General features: G+C 33.0%; 1 protein-coding gene across 7 annotated transcripts in view; it reads right to left on the bottom strand.

Moving 5' to 3' along the window:
• The window catches only part of LOC128999852 (transmembrane protein 94), a 46,624-nt gene that overhangs the window by 14,059 nt on the left and 14,466 nt on the right, over positions 1-18,099 (bottom strand). For 4 of the 7 annotated variants that reach the window (XM_054426561.1, XM_054426567.1, XM_054426566.1 and 1 more), the window contains exons 14-21: positions 14,796-14,873; positions 12,912-13,005; positions 11,842-11,943; positions 11,383-11,501; positions 10,824-10,902; positions 5,816-5,954; positions 4,550-4,674; positions 98-246 (exon numbers count right to left, since the gene is read on the bottom strand). In XM_054426561.1, the coding sequence (XP_054282536.1) occupies positions 98-246; positions 4,550-4,674; positions 5,816-5,954; positions 10,824-10,902; positions 11,383-11,501; positions 11,842-11,943; positions 12,912-13,005; positions 14,796-14,873 (885 nt within the window). Of the gene's footprint in view, positions 1-97; positions 247-4,549; positions 4,675-5,815; positions 5,955-10,823; positions 10,903-11,382; positions 11,502-11,841; positions 11,944-12,911; positions 13,006-14,795; positions 14,874-15,647; positions 15,660-17,611; positions 17,660-18,099 lie in introns of all 7 variants that reach the window. The other 3 variants (XM_054426562.1, XM_054426563.1, XM_054426564.1) reach the window with 3 other exon arrangements.

Raw genomic sequence — 18,099 nt, forward strand, 5'->3', positions numbered from 1 at the left:
CAGGACAGTAAAGTCATTCCTCTTCAGATTCCTGTCATATCAAACCTTGTTAACCAGATTAGCCGAGGTTATGTTGTCTAAGTTTGTCCCGACTTACCTCGATCTCTCGCTTAACAGTGATATGTGACAGTTCCATCCGCTCTCTAGGCCCATCTTCTCAGAGAACACTCTGGAACGAAGTTCGTTCTCCTTGCTGAAGTGAACAAACCTGATACAGGCACGTTCCAGCTGATCAATAAGTTGAACCTGAGCGTGGAAAATCCTTTGATAACTTTCAGTATTACCATGGCAAAATTAATAAAACTACTATATGTTCAATATTTTTATTTTTTTATAACTATGAAAAATGCAGCAAAATACTCTGGTATTTTTAGGAAATCTAACAGTCAGCTCCAGGGTTAATTTAGTTTTTAAAATGTAGGCATTGTCAAAAATGTTTTTAATACTGGTAAATAACTTAAATCTGCTACGCACCATAAAGCTTTCTATAGACTTTTCATTAACTTAGGCCTACAAAATTCCTTTGGCTAATAAGTTAGCCCACATTGAACCCAAAGTCATTTCTTTCCTAATAAAGATAATTCCTAATTTATGTTTTATTTCTGTCTAATGAGGTAAGTCTTTGTCTTAATCTTATAATTATGAATTATTCTAAGAATAAATAGATTTGGTAAGTTACAATATAAAATTTATTAATGAAATACAAGATAAGTTATTGGTTGAATTAGCTACAGGATAAGTTAACAATGGTAAATTTTCAAAATGGTGGGGGTTCCAAAGTGGATGATAAGATTCTAGGCTTATTGGGTTGGTTTCTTCTAAAGTACTAATTAATATTTAAATAGGCTATGAGCTCTTAATTCAGGGAGGGGTGGTCGTGCCGGTTCGAATGATATATTAGGCTTCTTTAAAATGTAGATAATTTGATTTAGTTATTATTCTGAAATACTAGGTTCGTGATGCTATTAATATAATAATGTTAAATGTCCAAAGAAAGGTTCCAAATGGTTTCACTGAATTTAATGAAATAAAATAGAATTTGAAGATTAAATTTTGAATAAAAGTTCAATTTGAAATATGTATATATCTTGATGAGTTAGGTTAATTGGGCCTAGTAGGCTATGCTGATTTAAATGTCCAATGAAGATTAAATTTGTCCTTAGTTAAATAAGATGGATGATGGTTACCAAATTTGGAGTGTCTGTCTTCTTATAAATTGGTACTCTTCAATGCACTTGTCCAATACTTTTGGATGATGAGAAATTTAAATTTTAGGTTTTACTTTGGGATTATGAATTTTAGTTTAAATTAAACACAATTTCCAATAGAATGATGTTCACACTGTGAAGAGTTGGCAGGATCTGGGGAGAGGCAATGGTAGAAGCTCAGGAAGTCCATGTCCATTGTTGAAGTGATGTACAGCTGGTTAATTTACATGAATGACACTAACCAAAGTAATTATGATTTTCTTTGGATAATTTTGAAAAATAATACTATATTTAAGATGTTATTACTATATTGCAATTTTCTTACAATTATATATTATTCTAAATAAATGATTATTGTTGGTTTTTGATGAGTACAGGATAGGTATGGAGAGAATTTGCATAAATATTATATTGTAACATAAAATAGGATGATGTTTCTGTGGGGTGATGGGATATTATATAACATTGAACAAAATTGGATAAAATAACATATTAACAAGGAGGAACATATTAAATAACTGATAACACATTATCAGGGGCATTAACAGACATTATGAGAGAAAATATACAAAATAAAAGAGAAATTAATGTTAATGATGAATGAATGACATGTAATATTACAAATCCCAATCGATTATCTCGTTTTTCAGGAGAAAGCCGCGTAAAATGCCTTCTCTGCCGTGACAGACACAAAGACAGAAATTTAGATAAGAATTGTTCCAGCTTCTTTAATGTATAGAATGTAAAAATATATATAATTCTGAGCAATGTACAGACAAAACTAACTTTAGCGAATTTCCCATATAGGGAATAAGCTATTACCGTAGTACTCATGGTAAGACCTGGACACGGGACCGATTTTTTTTTTCGTTTTGAGGTCCCTAGAGGCCAAAAACACCATCCGTTCAAATTCATATATATATATGTGTCCGTTAGCGCGATAACTCGAGCAAAAATGATCCGATTTTGATGAAATTTGGTACAAACGTGTAAACCTACGTTTATTCGAACGAGTTCGCGAACCAGCATGATCGGACCATGGGAACGGGGGTTTATGGGGGCTTTTATGGGGTAAAAATGGGTTTTTCCAATTTTTGACCCAAAAAACATAAAATTTTGTAATTTCTTTCCAAACTATTTTGTAGAGCTTAAAAAAACAAATAATTTAGTATATTGAAGCGTTATAATGCGCCTAATAGTTACGGAGAAATTGTTAATTTAAAATTCCCATATTATTCTTATGGAGAATAAGTAAACTGTTCTAGTTTGCTTGTTTATTAACATATTTCGCCCAAATTTGGAAAATGTTTTAATTTCTTACTAACTATTAACATTTTACATAAAAAAACACTTTTACCCTCCCTGTTGCAGCAAACCTAAGTATGTGTTAAACTGATTCTATTTAAATAGGGAATAAATTTGATATTTTTAAGGAGACATTTTAGTGTAAATCCAATCAGGCAAATGGAAATTCGCTTAGTCTGCAGGTTTGCTGCGGCGGGGGTATTATTTATATATAATATGTAAAGTCTCAATCCATCCATTATAACAGGTCTAAATAGCTTGGACAATGGCATACTGACAGTAAATGTATGTTTCCATAGAAACTATTTATTTAATTTGTTCACTAACACAGTAAATTAATGCAAGATGAAATCTTTCCTCCTGTAAAAACTATTTTGAGGAAGAATACAGTTGAAGAAAGTTAAGTTTTTTGTTCCATTCCAGAGAAGAACTGGCAGAGGATCAATATAGTAAGTAACCAGGTAGCAGCTCCTGGGGAAAATGGGAGGTTATAGAACACGGAGACCTGATGTTGTATTGCTTCAGTAAAACAAAAAAGGATCCACATAGTTGGAAAAAGGATTGTTTATAGTAAAGCGCCAAAGATATGCCATGGCAAAATGTTTGAGAAACATGATGGAATGTAGGAGATTAGTGCAATCATGGAAGAGGATATTGCATTTCTGAGGAGAAACTTCAAGAGGAAAAAAACTGAAGAGTTCTGCAATGTTACAATGTTAGCTGATTGAAGACAAGTCCTGAAGAGGATTAGACAACAGAAGCCTTCAATCAACTTTTTAGTGTTAAGTATTCCATGTATCTTAGTCTTAGTATTAAGTAACTTTTGTACCTAGTGTTAGTATTTTATGTATCTGGTAATAAAGTATCCGTGCGCTTTCCTACTTCAGCGTATACGGAGCGTCCCCTGGGTGGCGGATAGGGGGAAGGTCGGTGGATCTGCTTGTCAGATCTTCCGGCTAGGTCCGATGGACCCGCTGACCAGAAGTAGGTCCTCCATTCATATTGGGGGTTGAGGCGATGGGCTAACCACCCTCCCTTGTAAAACAACCCTGGTTATGTATCGCCTACGGAATACCTCAGACAAGATTGATCACAATGGACAACACCTAAGCTGTGTCGTAAGGACTTGAGATTTGAAGCTGGAATGTTCACTCTCTGGGGGTGCCAGGTGCTTTGGACATCGTTAGCAGGGAACTGAAAAAGTTTACAATGGATGTGGTAGCCCTGCAGGAAATTAGATGGCCAATGGAACCATTTTCTGTGGAAATTTCACGTTATACAGGGGTAGAGATGATGGTATACATCAAGCAGGAGTGGGATTTACCATCAATAAAAATATTGTAGATACTCTAATTTGATTTGAGGCTGTGAATGAAAGACTGTTGTCTAAGATTAATAGGAAAATTCAAAAACCTATCTGTGATAAACATTTATGTAGGATAAGAGTGATGACGAGAAAGATGATTATTATGGTCAACAAGCTGCTGTACCCTTGCTTTGCAACGGGAAGAGCATTTGAAAGTGAATTTGTTGTTTGCTTCTGTTGCATAAAATAGTTACACATCCGCCAACCGTTATAGAAACAAAATTCAACAAAGATTTTTCTTTTTTTGCTTTTACTTTAGATAAAAAAAACAGGCAAAACGTGTTGACATTGCCACATGATAACCTAAAACATAAAATTAATTGAGGCATTTTTAAAAGTTCCGTCATCAATGGGTTGAATAACTAAAATTCAATATTTAAAACCAGAGTTGGACATATGAGTTGGAGTGTTAGCAAAACGGGAGTGCTGATGGAGACCTGTGGGGGTGCATGCGTTAGAAGGGACTTGACCTGGTCTCCATCGGCACTCCCGTTTTGCTAACACTGTAGTTGATGGTTGAGTTTGATAGTTTGATTTAACTTTTTTCTATTTTATCGACAACTTGATACAATTGGGACAACTGTTTGGACTTATTTATATTGTCCAACCTCTAATTAGCATAATACGTTATGTTTGTTATCCAAAGCCCAAAGACAAAGTTTACACTTACCATCTCGGATAAGGCCTGGTACTGCATGGTCACCATCCCGATGAATATCTGGTTACATTGGATCTTGAAGCAATTGTTTATGTCTGTGATATGTTCTTCGTACGAGTCACTCGCCAGGAGCGAATCTACAGAAACATACGTACATCAGGTGTTGGTAAAGTATAGCCATTGCATTGTTGTTTACTACCTACTTCACTCATGCTTTGCAAATAAATGACAAAGCTGAACAGAGTATTGTGTGTCTTGAAACCAATTGTAGATTATATTGTATTGTAGATGGATTAAGCACTCAGACCTACTCATTGATTATGAAAAAAACTCAATCTTACGGCACATATAAAAAAATTCTATTACATTTTATTTTATGGTTGAATAAATCCAATCATTTTATTGGTACATCAAAAATGTAAATGAAAACGTTGCTTTTTTAGTTGCCTTGCAGACCAATTAATACTTAATTTGAAAACCCATACCTTGAAACATTAGACATAGCCCAAAGATCTACAGAGCACGATTTCCATCCAGTCAGTGCAGTAGAAACAAACAGGTGCACAGATAGAATCTGCCTCTATCAAAACATACAACCTATACAATGCACAGGTCAACCAACCGCTGAAAATCCTTTGGACAGGCGTTTCTGCTGATATATTAAAATAATTAAAACAGTTTATGCTGTTCAGAGAATTGACTATTGGATACTGAAGTATGTGCACCATCTAATCTATATAAACTAGCTGTAGAAAATGGTTTATTCAAATACAAATTGTTTAATGAACCACTATTGTGTATAAAGATTGATTTTTTTTTTCTTTTGGTACTTTGATACTATATCGACCACACCTAAATTGGTTACCCTTAGGTTAGGTTAGAATAGGTTAGATTAGGTTATCTTCCGGTTATCTTATCGTAACCTAACCTAGGTGTGGTAACCTAACCCAATTTAGTTGTGGTTGGTATAATACCAAAGTACCCTTCATTTACTTTTTGGTACATTTCCGCCTAAAATTACAAAACACTGCTATTTTATGATATATGGTATACCATAGTTTACAAAAAGTTATCTTTTGAATTCGTCTTAGACAAAAGTTTACGTTGTTCGACAATATCGGTAATTGATATTAGTTCACTCAGTGGATCAACTCAACTACGTCCATTCTTATCATAAGACTGAATACAAATTCAACGGGAATGGGATGTATACTTCAATCAATAGGCATAGCAGATACAGTATATTATAATTTAATTATCTGTTCAACAATGTCTTACCAGCAGACAGCGAGTGGTCCAGCAGTCCCTGGCCCAGGGCGGCCGAGGGAGAGGGAGATCTGTGAGGCATATACAGGTGTTGAGCATCAGCTGGCAACTCCAGATATACCCTGGTCAACTGCTCACTCACAGACGCAACCTACACCACACAGTTACATCTCACTTCAGGTTCACCTTCTCATTGTGATGGTGGGATTATGTTATCTAAGGAACGCCATTACAGTTTCCCGTTCCCATTGTTTCACCATTTGTAGCACTGACATGTGACTTCAGTCTATCTTGAGTCGCCATTTTGTGAAGAAGTTTCCATTGTGTTAACCTAACCTCTATCTTCTGTATTAAAAAAATTTGGTTTTTCTTCTCCGAGTTTGTTTGGCTCTTCTACCTGACCGATTTTCATGATTGAGGTCTCAAATTAAAGGTATGCACGCAGAGATTTCACATCAAGCATCGGTATATACTTATCTACTATACACTCAACCAAAACACATAAATTCAGTGAAATATTTAGCTTTTATTTAAGGTATTAGTTATTCAAATTGGACGAGTTTCAAGCAAACGCAAGGTGACAAACCAACATGAAATTTCATTTTTATGGTATAGCCTCTGGATCACTGATTTTAACAATAAAAGGTTTAAATTACCTGTATCCGTCAAGTGATCCTGGTTTGTAGTTGATTGACTACAGCCGTTTCATGTTGTAAAAACACATCTTCAGGTCAAACGTATATACATTGATTTAATCCATGGAATGGTCGTCAAGGTTTAAAGTTCACAAAAATAACACATACACGTATACGAAAACATTATACATAAATTGGCCAACACAAAAATACGAAAAACGCGTGATAGGCATCGGACACGTACGGCGCCGCTAGAAGGTAGGTCATGACTGTCGTGTGCCGGAAGTGATAGCCCCCCACTATCAGCTGTTATCTATTGTGGTCTAAGATGCGTATGGCGGCATTGTAAACAATGTTCGACTCGAATGAGAGTTTTTCATTTAAGATGTTATCAGGCTGTTTTTTTGAAGCACGATAAATTTCAAATTCTTCTAATGTGTCCATGTATTTTCCTTTGTTACATAAATGGAGAACGTTGAGATTATTGTTTATATCTGTATAGTTGTGGTTGGAGTTAATCAAATGGTTGGAAAATGCCGACTTAGAGGAAATTTTAGGCAGGTGTTCTTTGAATCGGGTGGTAAATGATCGTGACGTCTGGCCTATGTAGAAGCTCGGGCAGTCGTTGCAAGACAATTTGTAGACTCCGGTTTTATTGAACTTGTTGTCTGCCCCTTCTCGTTGGTATCTTGATTTTAGCATCGAGTCAAGTCTATTTGACGTCTTGAATGCTACAACGATGTTACTTTTTGTCATCTCGCTTCTTAAGGTGTTATTAAGAACAACGCCATACTCGGCACTGACGTATTTTTTATTATTTTCCCCATCCAAACTCGGTCTGGTTGTGTTGGAGTGTTTTTTAATGAGTTTGTCAATTAAGGAAGGTTTGTAACCGTTGGATACAGCAATGTACTTTAATATGCAAACCTCATTCTTGTAATCAGTATTGTTGAGGGGAATGGACAATAGGCGGTGGACAAAACTATTATAAGCGGCAATCTTGTGGCTGTATGGATGGTGTGAAGATGCGTGTATTGTCTGATCAGTCGTGGTCGGTTTCCGGTATATCTTAAATTGCAAACTATTTTCGTTCTTTGTAATAGTGACGTCCAAGAAATTTATTGAGTTGTTGTTTTCGGTTTCTAGAGTGAAGCTTATGTTGGGATGGATATTGTTTAAGAATGTTCCAAATAGTTTTAACTGTCTCTCGTTGCCATCAAACAAGATCAAAGTGTCATCGACATATCGGCAGTAAAATGACAACTTGTTTTTATGCCGGTTATTATCTGACCATAGGTGCTGATTTTCGAAATGGTTCAAAAATATCTCAGACATGATGCTGGAAAGGGGGGAGCCCATTGCCAAACCTTTATTTTGAATGTAATAACTATTCTCGAACATAAAATAGTTTTGTTTTAATACACAGCTGACTAGATTCATTAATTCATTTTTGGCTTCTTTCTGTAATTTAGAATGCTTCTCTAAATTATTTCTTAGAATATTTATTGTTTCATCAACAGGTACATTAGTGTATAAATTCACTATGTCAAACGATGCAATAGTATGTGACCCCCGCCTACAACATCGCTAAGAAATTAGAAAAAATCATTAGAAATGAAATAGTCCTTGAAAATAATCACAGCATCAAAAATACAGTTGATCTAGTACAAAGAGTTCAAAATATCAGGCTTAAAAAATCACATACTATATACTAATCTATTTATGTAACAAAGGAAAATACATGGACACATTAGAAGAATTTGAAATTTATCGTGCTTCAAAAAAACAGCCTGATAACATCTTAAATGAAAAACTCTCATTCGAGTCGAACATTGTTTACAATGCCGCCATACGCATCTTAGACCACAATAGATAACAGCTGATAGTGGGGGGCTATCACTTCCGGCACACGACAGTCATGACCTACCTTCTAGCGGCGCCGTACGTGTCCGATGCCTATCACGCGTTTTTCGTATTTTTGTGTTGGCCAATTTATGTATAATGTTTTCGTATACGTGTATGTGTTATTTTTGTGAACTTTAAACCTTGACGACCATTCCATGGATTAAATCAATGTATATACGTTTGACCTGAAGATGTGTTTTTACAACATGAAACGGCTGTAGTCAATCAACTACAAACCAGGATCACTTGACGGATACAGGTAATTTAAACCTTTTATTGTTAACATGAAATTATTTTTCATAACGTTTTTCTATTATTAAACATCTATAGCTCCAGTATTGTTTGCATTTTTTTTTTACTCAAAATAATCAGTAAATTATAGGCTTTAATTTGAGCTATTGATTGTTTGAATCAGTTAAGTTCAAGATACTGTATTACTCAATCAAAATTTATAAATTTGATAATTTATCGGATATGATATTTATTTCAACGCTTCGGATCAGCATGGGTCCTCTAGTTTGTATTAAATGTTGTTTTCTTTCAAAAATTTTTTGTTTCTAATTTTGACTACACTATACAGTTTTCTCTGTGTTTTTTCTTGTTTTATTTTCTAGCTTTATTTTGGTTTGTTTAATGTTTTAACTTTGTAATGTTTTAGGTACTTTTTCCTGAGAAAAGAATTAGATTCCAGATCCCAAAATGTAGTAAACACTTTTTTTCCGATTGAGATTAAAAATTTCTGAAAAATTCGCTCAATAACACAATTAGTGAGTCGGTGGCTCAGTCGGTAGCGTCGCGGACTTCGGGCCCAAGGCAGCGATGTCGTGGGTTCGGATCCTGGTCACTGCCGATAACATTTTATCAGTACAGTTCACCTTTGTACTGTACCAGCTCACTCCTTGCTTTGCTGTAAACGATCCACGCACGGGCGCTTAGTCTATGTGGACGGGCAAATGCAAGGTTAAAAGAGGCCGCCAACCTCTTTTATTTAAAAAATACCCCCGCCGCAGCAAACCTGCAGACTAAGCGAATTTCCATTAACCTGATTGGATTTACACTAAAATGCCTTCATAAAAATAGCACATTTATTTCCTATTTAAATAGAATTAGTTTAACGAGTACTTAGGTTTGCTGCAACAGGGAGGGTAAAAAAGATTTTTTTTATAAAATGATAATAGTTTAGTAAGAAATAAAAGTATTTTCCAAAATCAATCAAAATATGTTCATAAACAAGCAAACTACAACAGTTGACTTATTCTCCATAAGAATAACATGGGAATTTTAAAATTACAATTTTTTTTAATTTTCTCCGTAACAATTAGGCGCATAATAACGCTTCAATATACTAAATTATTTGTTTTTTTAAGCTCAACAAAATGGTTTAAAAAGAAATTGTGAAATTTTGTGTTTTTAGGGTCAAAAATGGGAAAAACCTATTTTTACCCCATAAAACCCCCCATAAACCCCCGTTCTCATAGTCCGACCATGCTGGTTCGCGAACTCATTCAAGTTTATCCCGCCTTACACCTTCAAACCAAATTTTATCAAAATCGGACAAATATTACTCAAGTTATCGTGCGGATGGACACACATATATATATATATATATATATATATATATATATATATATATATATTATTTTCTTGCATTTTTAGGGCTACTAATATAATAAAATTAAAACATATATAACAAAGTACCCTTTTAGTAATTATTTTATTTTTCATGACGACATGTTTCGGAACTAAGTCCATTGTCAAGTCATTTTTACCATAACCTCTTAATTATGGTAGGTTATGGTAAAAATGACTTGACAATGGACTTAGTTCCGAAACATGTCGTCATGAAAAATAAAATAATTACTAAAAGGGTACTTTGTTATATATGTTTTAATTTTAATATATATATATATATATATATATATATATATATATATATATATATATATATAAAAATTTGAACGAATGGTGTTTTTGGCCTCTGGGGACATCAAAATGAAAAAGTAAATCGGTCCCGGGCTTAGGTCTTACCATGAGACCTACGGTAAAAAAAAAAAAAAAAATTAATTACATTTAACTGGTAAAATTCCAACTAAATATTAAAAAGGTAACATAAGATTTATCAATGAATTTACTGTCAGATGACTAAATTAAAAATTCAAATCACAAACAAGGATAAGACAACTTTCACATCTGTATGTGACAGACAAACATAGGAAAAAATTACAATGGCAAGATTAGAATACTTAGATCACGTAAAAAGTAAGGAGGGGCTAGGGGGTTAGTTTTGGAAAGTAAATAGAAATATGTCTAGCAACACTTCAAACACACATTGACACTGATAATTGTTGAGAAAAGGAGTCAAAAGACTACAAAATAAATTGTGAAGCACCATAAAAGAAGGAAACTTAATCCTGAAACAGAAATAACTACATAGCAAATGGAGGATAAGGGAGAACACACAAGTAAGAAATCAATCATACCTCTGGTAAAGGTCTGTAGGCAAACGCAGTGCAATACGCAGTCAGACTTGTACGCTGGTAAAAGTCCTGAACTTTCTTCCTAAAATATAATAAAACACACTTCAGAATACAATAGTTATCCCTGTAAACAGAGCAATGGTCTGTAAATGAGTCTGTAAAATTAAAATGTTAAACTACAAGCTTACTTCTATTGCAGCATAGTAATATTATTTCTAGATTTAAAAGAAAATTAAGTGCATAAAGCCTTCAAAACAAAATGCACTCTCTGGTTCAACTATGAGTACCGGTATGAAACATTTTCTTCTACTTGTGAGTAGAAATAAATTAAATGCAATGAACTAAAAACTAAAAAGATAAAAAAAAACTATACCCATGACACAGACCTCTCATCTTGAAGAGGTGGTACAAAGTTGAAGTTAACTGATGTGAGACTAAGGAGAAACCTTTTTCAAACAGAATCACCGTATACCTCCTCTGCACTGGTTTTAAAGAAATGTCTAAGGGATTTTCCGCTAAAAATACGTAGGCCTACATCATTAAATTCTACGACAAAACAAACCTGTCAGCTGATGACAACGTGTGAAGCTCTTTTCCGTCGTAGAAGTCCACACAGGCATCTAACACAATGTCAGCTGTGCCTTGGGAAAACAGCTGAAGACTATTGTGGTTGGACTTGTCCTAAGAAAATATAACATTTATTAGTTCTTAGTAAATTTAACCTGATTTAGGCCATTATGTATGGTCATTAAGACAGTTATATTAATGTTATTGAAGGTATTAGCAATGATTCAATCATACTAGCAACTAGATAGTACAACACAAGTTATATTAAATACAGGTACTTGTTGACCAAAATATTCACATAGGTGTGTACTGATTTGTAATTTTTAGAAATTGTTTTTCCTTGGTAGTTTTACATTGTTATCGATGATTAAAATGTGTACACATGTCAATGTCAATCCTATAAATTTAAATAGTTCAGATGTTTTATTATTTATCCAAATATCCATTCAAATACCTTGACAACAACAGCGACCATGTGCGGGAACGGAAACTTGAGTTTGGTCGCAAGAGCGAGCGTTCGGGCAAACTTGATGTCTCGTCGGACTGTTTCTGGTTGCTGTAACAATAGAAAGGCATTTCAGAGTATGTAAAGGGATGACATACACTAACCATACCAAGTTCAACAAAAGTCGGATTATATTAGCTAATATAATATAATTAGCACCCTACAAAATAATATTAAGTGTGTACTAGAAAAGTCAAGTTCAGATATACACTTATTTTGTTTACATAAACCTTTTTTCCTTCCTTACGAAATCCAAAATTTACATTTGCATACTTATACCTATGTTTTTAACTAAATACAAACATTTTTACACAATTTACAGATCAAAATTTTAGGCGACCAATGCTTGGCATCATTTAGACCAAGGAGGTCGTGTTTTAGAGGCTTTGAGAATTAAATTTCATTACATGACAAATTGAGATGGGGTCGAAAGTGGGCATATTTTGAAACAAGTACAAGTGAAATATGAATGTAGAATAGATTGAGATTCTTTGTGTAGCTTTGTTACTGTCTAGTACCATCTGTTTTTAGCTAAGAGGATTTATTTAAAGCTAGATGATTAACGACAGCTAAATCTAGTTCTTAATTTTAAAAAAGTATTAGACTTTTCGCAAGATTGAACTCTCAAATTCATAAGATTTTAATCAGAGTCCTGTAAACTAAAAAAAATCTTTGAATTCCTCTTTAATAATTTACCAGCCTAAACAGCTTTCTATAAAATTTTCTCTTCAATCTACTCTCTAAGGACAAACAGTTTAAATACAAACAGTTTTATGTTAAATAACATAAAGGATTAAATAACAGTTTTATGTACCTGTAACTTGACTCTATTTTTTCAATAAGCTAGCTCAACCCTCATTACAAAAAAAAAAAACTTCTTAATGACACAGAGAAGCAATTTTTACTACTATACTTCAAGTCAATTCTCCAACATAGCACTTTAACATTCATACCCAAACCATTTCCAACAACATAACCTATCCAACATCTCTGCGTTGTTTCTGATATTCTCAACTCACCACATGTCGAAACGTAGACAGTTGTTGATCCAAGGTAAATATCTTCGGAGCTCCATCGGTGAAACCAATCTGCTTGGCTAACTCACAGAGACATCTACAGACAACCACTCTAAACGTTTACATCAGACCACACCAAATTATCTGAGAAACTCGCTGATTTGGTCCTTGCAAATTATTGGCTTTACTAACTTAGGGAAGGCTTTCATGTTTTGAAAAAATAAAACAAGGCTATTTTTATGAATATTGGAAATAGTATTTAACTGGCACGTACACGCCCAAATGCAGTGAATTTTAGTGGACCTAACATTTAGAATTATGAGAAAAAAGAAAAAAACTTCTACAGATTTGAATTTATGGAAACAAAATACTATCTAAAAAATAAGAAAAAACTAGGGATGGACGATCCCTAGGGATAGATTTTTAGTTCGAGACGAGACGAGACGAGATTTTTTATTTCTCATAAAATTTCGAGACGAGATCGAGACGGGATTTCCCTTCTCATACACAACGGGAAATGAACGTTCAAAATTTTTACCTGATTTTGTAACATTGTTAGATGACTGTTTAAATACAAAAATAATGATAATAGGCAAGAATATTTACAATCTTTTATTAAAAAAACATCAGCATAACATTTTTTTATTAATCACGCCTAACTTATTAAAAATGCCTACGATTAGGAAACATAGTGATATCAGTTAGGATAGAGTTCAACTTATCCTAAAATAAAATAAATCATAAAATAAAAGCAATATTAATTTTTATAAAATAGTTACTTGTTTTGACTTTTTATAGTAATAAAACATTCCTCACACTGCTTACACTTAACAAAACTTCTCAAATGTTATTAAAGTAATATTATTAAAATAATTAAAGTAATATTTACATTTAAAGAATTAATTAAATAAGAACGCCTTCGCAAAGGAAACTCAACTACAACACGCTCCTGTATTGCGTATTGCATTGACTTTCTGCAGGCGTTTTTAATTTTTTTTTTTTTTTTTTTTTATTCTCGTCTCGATAAAAATCTCGGCCAAAAAGAAATCTCGTCTCGTGTAACGAGATTTTAAATTTCCCGAAAATTTCCCGAAATTTCGAGACTTGACCATCCCTAGAAAAAACAAAAGCTAATAGGCCTTTTTTTATTTTTTAGCATTTTTACATTTAAATACTAAACAATCTAGACATGAGCGTTCAACAATGTTTGAAATTCTGAGGCTAAAAACACAAATAAATGTTTTAAATTGCTTCTCTTGAGCCTTTAGTAAATTCAAAAAGTTTGTGAATAAAACATTATGTATTTATAAAGTACCTTAAAACAACTTATTGGGTATTAGACAATTTTAGCTTTGATGATCATGAAAAATCTAAAACTTAACACAGAATATGATGCATGAACAAATAGTAATAAAAATAAATAGAACATGCAAACCAATATCCCAAGCAAATATGCCATTAATGAAGTTCTACAAGTCTAATCAAAATGTACAGCTAACAATATAAAACAGTGAAAAATCGCTGACAATTTTGCAACAAAAGTGAATAAATGTGGCAAACATAGCTAAGAAAATTGTCTATGAAAAATGGGAAAAGTAATTAATCTCAAACCTCAATAGCCTAACACTGCTTTTAATAGCTGTGATATGGGTGAAAAGCTGGTTCGTCTCAAATTTAGCTTACAAAACTGCTGAAAAGTTATATGAATGAAAAAGCTCGTCTCAACTCTTGTTTCTAGTTTACTGAAAACGTGAAAAGTTAAGATGGGAAAACTGCAACGTCTTGAATTTAGCTTGTTATGAGTGATCAAGCCGGAAGATATCTTGCTTGGCTTCCGTCAATGTTATCGTTCCCAAATCTCTACCAAACGCAGCAAACCGTCACTACCTCCTCAAGAAATGATGCACTTTCATATGCCTCATATCCCAGTGCACTGCTGACGAGTCTTTCCTCCTTAACGGAGAACTAGAAAATAATTACTTCTTTTACAAACTACTAGTGTATATTGTGTTTGTAGAGTAGGGCAGAATATTTTGTCGTTCTCAGTACTCTTGTATGGTTATTTGTTAATATAAGGCAAAAGTGATACTCTAGTAGTTTATAAGTTGGACAGCAAGGAAAATGTTGAACATAAAATACTCTGCCGTAGCAAACCTGCAGTGCATACTAATCAAGTTTTCATTTGCCTGATTGGATTTTCACTCAAATGTTTCCTTAAAAATGCCAGATTTATTCCCTATTTAAAGAGCATAATGTTTAACGAGTTCTTTGGTTTGCTGCAACAGGGACGGTAACGTTTGTTTAAAATTCAACTAAATCTTGTTAGAACTACCCAAAAGCATACCCAAAAGGTTTTTTTGATGCATACCCAAAAGGACATTAAAATTATTTCAATATTTTTGGTTTGTAACACAAGTCTCAACAATTTTTAGATTTTTAAGATACCAGGGGTTGGTGGATTATATTTTCTGAAAATTATGAAATGTTCTGTATTGAATTAATTAATCACTTGATATTGATACGATGTCATATTTATTAGTATTACTGATATTTTGTACGAAACAAAAACAATATTTGCTATGGTAATATTTTTGTGTTTATAATACTTTTATAACCTGCAAAATGATTTGTAAAATTACATATTTTGTCATGAAGTTCAACCATAAAATGAAATAGACATCAAAATATCACAGGGCTAATTAAATAATAAGCAAAATACAATCATGCACTAAAACATACCTTTTTGAAAGACTGTTCCATTAAAGACATGAAAACAATGTACTATTTATACATCTGACTCAGGATAGAAGTATAAACTGTATTGCATTTCGGCTTGGAATGGTTAAGAATTTGGTGTATAAGAATAAATAATGTATTACACAGTGGCACATTTTTTATAGTGATTTCAAATTATGAATTTTATTATTTAATATGTATGTAATTCTACGCCATAACATATTTAATAAATAACTTGTTAAACATTTTAAAAAGTGGTATCTATTTGTACCTTACTAGGTCAGTTACCTACTTGCAATTTTAATTTTCTATGGATAAAAATAAAATAATTTATGAATTTATATGAGCTTAATAAGAAAAACAACAAAACTTTTACACAAAAAGTGTAACATACTTTATGAGTACTCTTCAACAAAGGATTAAACGTTTTAATAAAAAATATAGTCTGTTTACATTTAGTGTAAAAGGATTAAATTCGCCTCTATGAGGCAAAATATTTTACTGCACAGCCATATTTTAATTTCATATCGAAGTTTTCATCTAATGAAGTTAATAAGGTTTGGAAAGATTTAAATTGGATAAAAATTCAAATTACTGAGATTTCATGGATTTTTAAAGGATTTAACAGAGGGTTCCAAATGTAACATCGTTAGTATAATTTATATTTTACTATAGCGGTTCTACTATTAGTGTTAGTTACAAATTTACAAACTAATTTACTGAACTGACCATGCACCCGTTTATCATAATATTTTTACTACTAGTTTTTATCTACACTAAATTTTAACACAGATACCACATTATTACCACTAACAGACAAAATACACAAAACCATTCCTCCTTGGTTTTCAAATTTCCAATTACTAATACTAGTTTTATTTACAAGTGCAATATTCAGTTGTATTAGCAAACAGCAAAATGTACAAAGGAAAGGGAAACTACAACAGTAAACCTCAAAAGCAATATTTTGTCAATAATTAAAAAATTTCAATTTTCCCCCTTAAATTATTTACTACAAAAGAAATATTTCAGAAATCAATAGTTTAAAGGAAAAACTCTAAAAATGTGAATTTTTAAAGAATTACTTCTATCCCTTTTAGCCCCAGAATGTGCTCACAAAAAATTGATTTTTCATAGCCTTCAACTTGCTTTAGAGGTTATACTGTGTAAGCAGCCCAAAAATTGGAAAATCGGAAAATTGCAGAGAAGAATTCTCCATTGCCCCAGAACAGCGACCCAAGTGCTGGAAAATAAAGGAAAATTTGTGAAACTCTCAGAGGGTCCAGCTAGTTTGATTATTTACAGAGTTGTTTGTTATTTCAGCGATCAAATGTCTATGGTTTGTAATGAAAATGTTATTTGTAAATTATAAAATATTTCCGTTTATGATATTGTTATAACAATTAAACCCAATTAACCACAACCGAGCAAGGCTCGCTCCCCCAGTACTAAGCATAATTGTTTATGATTTGTTTGTTGTTCCTTGAGAGATTTTCTAAGGGTTTGAGCTAGGCGTTCTATTGTAATAAACAGTTGGAATAAATATTTAATGGCAATTAGGAGTCAATTAAATTGAACTTTTTGACAAAAAAAATGTTACAACAGTTGTGAACTAAATGTTTTTTTTTTTTGCTTTATATTTATATACATTAGTTTTGAACCTGAATCAAGATTTTTTCACACTAGGGCATATTAGCTACAATTTACAACTGGGAATTTCGCTAAAACTGTACTTTGTAACATTCGGTTAAAGTAAATGTTATAAAGCGAGTTTGGGCCTATAAAAATTGTCATCTAAGAACATCAGCACCATCCAGTTGACAAAAGGTGTATTTGTTTGTGAAGAAGACGGATAGTTTTGATAGTTGATTCTAAAAGAATATCTTTATTCAGGTTGCGACTGAGAGTTTCACAACTATTTCTTTACAGTGTAAAGTATACATTTGAACTGACGGAGGTATAGTTACTTGTTGGTGGACATTAAAGTTGACATCTCCCTAGCGCAGCATGGGCTCCTGTAAGACAAGTGGAAAAATAACTAACACAACGTTGTGGAAGGGTAAAACATGCTACATGAAATCTGTAAGTACAGTAGATTCTAGATAATGACACATTAGGAATAAGTAAACCATACGTGTAGTTATCACTTTGTGAATACCTTAGTTAAAAGTAATACGAGGTAAAACCATTTGAGTGGAATTCAAAATTAATAGAGTAGACTCCGTCTCGTTTGGATCTGTTTGGTTTCAATTTTGGGTGTTTTGAGTGGTCGCATGTGTAAAATGTTTATCAAAAATTCCTCTCCTAATTAATATGCTGACTTAAACGTTCAAGGTGTTAACATTATAGTTAAAGTTGTCCATAAATGTTTGAAATTGAATGACATTTTTACTCTCAAACGCCAGTTTGAGTTTCTCAAAAACATTAAGACAAGCACTGTGATCTAGCCAAGCTG

The sequence above is a fragment of the Macrosteles quadrilineatus genome, unplaced genomic scaffold (assembly GCF_028750875.1).
Source record: "Macrosteles quadrilineatus isolate MER2022 unplaced genomic scaffold, UCM_ALF_1.0 Scaffold_8__2_contigs__length_117827958, whole genome shotgun sequence".
Lineage (NCBI taxonomy): Eukaryota > Metazoa > Arthropoda > Insecta > Hemiptera > Cicadellidae > Macrosteles > Macrosteles quadrilineatus.